We start from the raw sequence: 8065 nt of genomic DNA on the forward strand, positions 1-8065 counted from the left end.
ATAAAATCACCACTGAAAATTTTATCAAGGACTTAAATTGGCTTTTGCCCTTGCAGAGCACATTCTGCACATCATGCCAGATGACTGATGAGGTTTCTTTACCATTTATGGATATTAAGAAAATGTCAATGTTTCCACACACACACACACACACACACACACACACACACACACACACACACACACACACACACACACACACACACACACACACTCTCAGATACATTAACAACAGAATCAGGGTGAAAACAGTAATTCTGCGTAAGACAGTCAAATGACCTTGGTCATCCACCCCCTGTTCAAGGTCTTACCAAATCATAGTGGATCAGCATGGAAACGACTAAATTATAATTTATATATATACATTCGCCCAAACAAAACCCAAATAGTTCTTCAAATAATAAAACTGCTCTTAACATTCTCTTATAGAACCGAGCAATAGAAAAAATGAGTATCCAGATGCAATCTGACACTCTCTTATCAGGAAAGAGGACATACCCATGGCTGGTCTTCTGATCTCTTGTTCCGTTTACTAGCTGGTTCCCCGCTGGGCAGTCTGGAATGAGTGGAGGAAGCACTGGATGAGCGTGTAGCACTGGCTGACTGCAAGGGTGAGGAACTGGACTCTGTTTTCACTGTCAGCAGCTCTGGTTTGACAGCTGGCTCTGGTTTGACGTCTAGTTTGGAAGGTGCTGGAGCGGGGGTGGGGGCAGGGGCGGGGACAGGAGCAGTGATGATGACTGGGGGCTTGGCAGCACTGTATTCCGCACTTTCATACACCTTGGAGCGAAGACCCTTGAACAGTTCATCCACAAACGACTTGGTTTCTGTGAAAACAGCACCGAACTTAGTCACATCTCAGAGTTAAACTACACAGCAACGCACAGGGGAGGTGGGGGAGAGAACAGACTGGCAAAAGTTAAACAACAACAGGGAGAAAAGATACACATACTAATTATGTAACTAAGATGTAAGATAAAGTCTAACCACAAATAAAAACGTATTTCAATGAACTGGCTATTTAACTTAGCCTGAATTTGGGGGCAAGTTAGCTAATGTTGCAGAAGACACAAATCTAAAAACTAAAGTATTACTATTAGCCATGCTTTGGCGTGGAACAACTTTCTTGCAAGATATTGATAATATATATTATATATATATTATATATAAATACATATTATATTAATAATATAATACCTATATATTAAATATATATAATAATATATATGTGTGTGTGTGTGTGTGTGTGTGTGTGTGTACACATGTGCAATACTGGAAACACTTTTGGGACTTGAGGGTGAAAAATCAAAATTAAGTAAAAACAATGCAAAGCACGTTTTGAAAGAGTTTAGATACACCTTTAACAGATTTAAAAAAAAAAAAAAAAAAAAAAAAGGAACAAGGATATCTAAACAGACTTCAATAAAAGTCATCATAATGTAGACCAAGGTGACTTGCAAAGTGGCATGTCGTGTGTTACAATACATGGTTTCCACTATGCACTGCTTTTTAAAGAAAATAGCATGGCATCATGCAAAGGTTGTTGCCATCAATACAGACACTAAAGCTATGATGATGTGTTCTATATAACTTCAGTTATAAGTATATTAAACCTGAGAAAAAAAAAACTTATTCATTGCTTGTTTCACAAACAATGGAAAAGCTGCAACATGGACCTCTCTCAATTTCTTTTAGTTGAGGTATTAAAAGCTTTCTTTCCATGATAATGATTAGCACCAGGGTATAGTCAGGTTTATGTAACTGAGATGCTGTGTGCATTACATGGAATCCATGTATCATCATCAAATAATCTTGTAAGTTGTATCCCAACAAGCAACATTGGAATAATTTCAATAAATCATTGTTTTGACGCTTAAATAAGTTAGAAGTTAGATGCTTTTGATTCATGAAATCTATCTCTGTCAATCAATTTCCACTAACAATTGTTTTAAAACTCAGTTAATTATGTTTTGCAGGACTTTAAAATGCAGGCCAGTGTCCTCCTGTAAGTGCCTCCTTTAAGTTTAAGTTCACTGGATTTTAAGCAGTATATATATACTAATTACTATATTCAAGTCAGCTGGATTCAGAATTTCTCAAATATAATATACTTGCAAAATTTTTACCATCATCTCACAAGCTTCTGACTAGAATCCGCAACACACACACACACACACACACACCTCTGACTAAATGCTTTGATTATTGTCATATGATAAGATGATGCAGTTAATATGGATGGTGTGGATAACTGCTATGGTTCATCAGGGGTTGTTGGCGTTTTTCCTTTTCTTTGAACTGCACTCTTTTGCTTTGTTGACTATTGGCCTGCTTGGTTCTTGTGCTGCTTTCTTTTCGTAAGTGTTTTTTCTTTCTGCATGCATTCCTTGTTTCTCTTTCTTCTTTCATTTCCATTTCAGTTTGTTTTAATTTACTTTAGTTGTCTCCATATTTTTTATCAAATCTGTCAGGACTCCTTATCTCTTGTAAGGACAGGCTTTGGTGTTTTTCTTTTTCTTTTGTTCTGTCTGTTCTGTATGGCATCTTTCCACACTCAGCTTAGTCTTCTCTCTGTAAACCCCTTTCTTTTCTTCAAATAAATTTGCCTTGACATATTTCAAACAAGCATTTTCATAATGCCAATGCTTTGTAGGTTCTAGGTCCTCTTTCAATCTGTCAGTAAGTCCTGCTCCTTTCAGTAGATGTTTGCCCCTTCGTGTTTAACATGGAAGAAATGTTCTTTTTCTCAATCCTGAATAGTCACCTGGATAATCTGCTACATTGGTGGATCTTTGTTCGCAAGCTGTATTTCTCTTTCAAACCAACAAAACCTGACCCTAAACCTGAATGGCAGTTTGTTTTCAAAATGGTATGAAACAGAAATTGATCGACTACAAATAAATACAGGAATGAAAAATAATAAACAGATAATACATAGATCCATGAATATTTCTTCAGTTTTATTATGGGTGCCAATGTAAGAGAGATATTCTTTGCAGTGCACAATATGAGGCTGGTGTTTCAGCCTGCAAGGGCCACATAGTTTTTGTCATGTTCACATTTTTGATGTTCCTACGCACCTTCAATTCAGAGTTTGGAACACAGCCAGATTGCTTTTATTGCCAAGCTAGGAGGATGTGTTGTGTGCCATATACGTGGAACTACTGGGAGTGGAACGTTCCATTCTGGAAACAACTTCAGCGGAACTTGGATTTCCAAGTTTCATAAAAAGTGAATAGTGTGCAGGACAATCGATCCCCAGAGATGGGTTCTGGAGTGATTTTAAATTAATTCAGCTGAAGCAATTATGTGTTGTAAGTGCTGAATGCAATGCTGGTTGTATCTGGAAACTAAAGAAATGCGCGGCCACTGTATTTTTGGATGCGACAAAATCATCCTACTGTATAGTGTTTTGGAACAGCCTGCTGTCAGTGGGATTACGGTTTTATTTATCAGCAGAATACACTTAATAAATTATGGTATTGCTTTCTCTAATTAAAGTTAGGTGGTTGTAAAAGCTACAACTCAAGACAAGTCCCACTCTTTGGTGCCATTTTTGCCACAACCACAGACAAAATAAATTGCTTAAAATTCAGGCAAACATAACATAAAGCTTGTTTGTCGGTATCAGTGTCAGCAAAGATTCATAAAATGCCAGTCATTATCATTAAGTATCACTATCACTCACTAGCAAGAGACTAATGTGACCTACTCATCTGACTTGCTCAGTTGTAAGGAGTAAAAAGTTTATAGAGGCTTGTGATACACTTCCACGTTGTCAACATCATTGTGGAGCAACAGCATTAAAATCAAAAAGAAAAGAAAAGTCATGGGCTAAGACCTGAGTAACTCAGTAAGACCCACCAGAAAACAAACAAGAGAGGCAAGGCCTTCAAGACTCACTTGTGATACACTTAAAAAAATATATATATAATCGTTAAAATGTGTTCTGTATTTGTTATTATAAAGCTTCGGGTTAAAAGGAAAAGAAAAATCATATTATTCTGGTGTATCTTGGGCATTCAAAAAATCTTCAAGGACAATTAAAAATTCTTTTTAAGTCTGTGGTAAAGGAGACGTGGCTATGCCGGCAATCACACTGCAACATTTAGCCGTTTTCTCTGGATCTAGATAGATGTACAAGTTTAGTTACACCCGGTTGACACGGTCGATTCAATTTCTCTTTTATGTTCATTCTACTCGTCGTATTGATTTTAGTATTTTCCGAAAAAGACCACTTGGGCGAATGAACATAGTGAAAGCACTGTACACTGAGAGTAAAATACAACAGGCAATCCAATAATAATTTCCATTTCATTAAAATTTAAGTAATTCCTGATTCACTGGTGTCACTCTAACACTGGTTACATTTTAAGCACATGTGATCTTTCAAGACATGCATCGGTAAAACGAACAAAGCAGTCAATTTCTTTTCTTTTGCAATTTACTTTGCTTTCCTTTAGGTACACTAAAATGACAAATTGAATATCTAAACAGCTGTATCATCACTTTGAAATTTGGGCAGCTGGTCTCCCTTTTAGTTACCAGAAGCAAATAATGACTCAGTCATATATATATAATTAGTTGTTTTTTTCATTTTGGATGTCATTCTGTGGCGATGGAAATATACTTTTTTGCTGCACAAAACTTATCATTATCATCTTGACTGTAAATAAATATCCGCAATAAAAACAATTAAGAAAAAAGTCCTAATTCAGAAACCTTCCTTACTAAAAGTTACTTTTCTTCACAGAAATAGTTATCAATTCTTCGGTATTTCCTGTAGTATTTGTTGTTTTTTGTGTTTGTTTCCTGTTGCTTTTTTCTTTGTTTTTATTGTTTAATGCCTGAATCCTAAAAAAAAAATTAAAAAAATTTTAAAAATTTTTAAAAATCCCTGGCAAGGGCTGAAGGGGGAGAACTTTTTTTTCTTTTTTTTTTTTTTTAACAACATTCCTGTGCACTGAAAGGGTTAAATGCATTAAATATTAACTGTTTCTGGTTTAGCTGTCTCAAGTTTCAACAGAAAGAACTAGAAGTTTTGTAACCCAACATTAAAATGAAAAATAAAGTTTCAAAAATCACATCATTCATGCTCCTCCGACCAATAGTATTTTGTACTGTGTACTTTTTTTTCTCTCCAATTCCACAACAAAGAAGTCCATTTTCTTACTTTGCTGCAGGAAAACGTCCAGCTGGTCATTGCAGATCTCCTTCAGCTCACTTTCAGGTTTGTCTTTCCGAACCAAAGCACAGACATATTTCGCAAGTGCAGTTGGCTCAGCATCACAGCTGTCAACATATACAACATTATCGTATTATTATGGTGTTATTCTGCAACATAGTATTATAAAACAATCACAATTCATCAGCGAAAACGTCAACAACCAAATCAATGTAATATCAACTAGAGAGCCAACGCCTTGATCAGTTCCATGGATCATGCATGTTTCATACTGATTTTCTTTTTTTTTCTTTTTTTAACTAATTATTAACAAACAAAAAAAGAAGACACTAAAATTGAGAAAGCAAGGTTGAGTTGGGGGGTTTTGTTTGTCTGTTTTGGTTTTTGGTGGTGGTGGTGGTTGTTTGGGTTGGGGTTTTTTTGGGGGGTGGGGGGGGGGGTACGGAGGGGCGTGTAAGAGGTGGTGGCAATGCCAGAATGAGAATGCTTGTGCTTACTCAACTGACACTAAATTTTACTCATAAAAATATTACTTTTTTTGTTTTGTTTAACATTATGAATACAAACCAAAAAAAAAAACCAAAAAAACCTGACACCAGTAATTATGTATTATCCAAATCATGTTATTTGCTCATCATCAGAAACAAATCTTTGTAGAAGCAAAATTTCTCTGCTGGAAAGGGAACATGTCCACCTGAACACAGTTCATGTCAATAAGCATTTCAATGTTTTATCATCATTGGATAGATCTATCAAAGTCTCCCTGTTTCATCAAAACTTTCTGGCCTGAACAAATCACGCCAAACAAATCAAAATTTTCTGCAAAACTCTACACAAAATTCAATATTTATACTTTTTAGGCAAGCCAGAAACAGTTTTGCAACACAAATCATTTTATCCAAATTTGTTTTTAGCACACTGTAAAATTTATTTTGCAAAAAACAGAAAGTAAAAACTTCAGGCTGGGTAACGGTGATGGTGGTCAAAACTTATTTGTTGCTGGTAGGTGATGTAAAAAATAAAATCAGCAAAAAAAACAAAAAACATAATTTACAAATTTTGGGTGACCATTCTTTTATTTCTTTTTCTTCATTTGATTTAGTAAAAATAATGACTGAAAATTATTAGATCAGACTCTGCTGATTATTAAACTCTGTGTGTGTGTGTGTGTGTGTGTGTGTGTGTGTGTGTGTGTGTGTGTGTGTGTATGTGTGTGTGTGTGTGTGTGTGTGTGTGTGTGTGTGTGTGTGTGTGTGTGTGTGTGTGTGTGTGTATGTGTGTGTGTGTGTAACTGACAGTGAAAAATAAGTAAATTATCATCATTATTATGAACATTTATGCCTAATCTTGAAAATAAGCCCTCGGTGTTTACAAATAGAACACATATATAAAATATCAAAAAGGAAAAGCTTAACACAAAATTCCAAACATCATCAAAAATTATTCATCCCCCCCACCCCCATCCCCCCCACACACAAGCACAAGCACACACACAAGTCATAGCACACAAGCACATAGGCCACTGAACTTCAACTTGATTTGACTAAAATGAGCTGTTTCACTGAAAGTGAAACCAGCTATCAATGCCAGAGCCTTTCTCACTTTCTGGGATACAACTAAATCAGTAATCATTCCTGCTAAAAGCTGTGGTGGGAAGCACATGAGTATACATACATAATGGAATGATGCATTCCTACAGCATGTATGTGTTTTACTGTGTGTATATATATATGTATGTATGTATATATATATATATATATATATATATATATATATATATATATGTATACAATTATATACAGTAATGCATAATTGTGTGTGTGTGTGTGTGTGTGTGTGTGTGTGTGTGTGTGTGTGTATGTGCAGAACTGTATACATGTGTATTCTGTGTGTGCATGCAGGCATATCCAGCCCCACATTACTTGAAAAACTTTGAATTGCATCTTGCAGACGTCGCTCATCGCCACGTGCCGTGTGGTCAATGGCCGTATTCTTAAAATTTAAACCAACCAGTAGAAAACACAAACATAGAAATGTGTAGTGCTATGCTTTTGTATTACTTTTGGCTTCACAAGCTGTGTACAGTTTCCTTCATTTTTTTTTTCCCCCAACTGCTCTGTATAACAAGAAAGCAGATCAAACTTACATGGGGGCTAATTTTTGCACCAGCCACTGTTTCAGAGCGTCCACATTCTCAATTAGCATGTTTCACGATAGAAAGCAATAACTCTTTCTATAACCACTTTGACTGAGCCTTTTAACAACAAAAGAATAACCAGTGGCTCACTGGAAAATCAAATATTCAACGTGAATGTCATAGATATAATCCTTGCACTGACGGTGGCTACGTCGGTTTTCGTTTTCAACGTGATAAAGATGGCGGACATCTCATTGTAAACGAGAGAAACGGTAAAATATTTGTATGCTTTTATCATTTCATTTCATTTTATTTCATTTTGCCGATTTCTTTGAGTAAGTTGAATAATTTCATTGCAAATGCTCTTTCTCTCTCTTGTTTTTGGTCATTCAGTTTGTACCAAAACTGGTTTTGTGTGAAAAGGTCTTTTCACACAAAACCAGTGAATGCGGCACAAATAATTTATTTGATGCCCAGTAGGGTCAAAAACGTTGACTATTATCGGCATTTTGGTGATGGGCGTCGGTATGGGAAAGAGAGAGAGAGAGAACTGCTGAGCTCCAGTGACATGGGGGTCAATGGCAAATCAGAACACTAATCGTGCAAAACAAACAAAAGAAAACAGAAAGGAAAAACATATTTGGATTCTCCTTCTCAGTCTTCCATCGCAGCCGACCGCGGTCATGCTGTTGACTATTCTGTCACTTTGAGGGAAGACCGGATGCACACTGACGAAATGCTGG

General features: G+C 36.1%; 1 protein-coding gene across 3 annotated transcripts in view; it reads right to left on the minus strand.

Annotated features, from left to right (window-relative positions):
- Positions 1-7561, minus strand: part of LOC143299227 (RNA-binding protein 26-like) — a 73192-nt gene extending 65631 nt beyond the window's left edge. For all 3 annotated transcript variants that reach the window (XM_076612429.1, XM_076612430.1, XM_076612428.1), the window contains exons 1-3: positions 7332-7561; positions 5174-5292; positions 499-827 (exon numbers count right to left, since the gene is read on the minus strand). In XM_076612429.1, coding sequence (XP_076468544.1) covers positions 499-827; positions 5174-5292; positions 7332-7390 — 507 coding nt within the window. In that variant the 5' untranslated portion in view covers positions 7391-7561. The remainder of the gene's footprint in view (positions 1-498; positions 828-5173; positions 5293-7331) is intronic.
- Positions 7562-8065: the final 504 nt, after the last annotated feature.

This window comes from Babylonia areolata, chromosome 24, assembly GCF_041734735.1.
Source record: "Babylonia areolata isolate BAREFJ2019XMU chromosome 24, ASM4173473v1, whole genome shotgun sequence".
Classification (NCBI taxonomy): domain Eukaryota; kingdom Metazoa; phylum Mollusca; class Gastropoda; order Neogastropoda; family Buccinidae; genus Babylonia; species Babylonia areolata.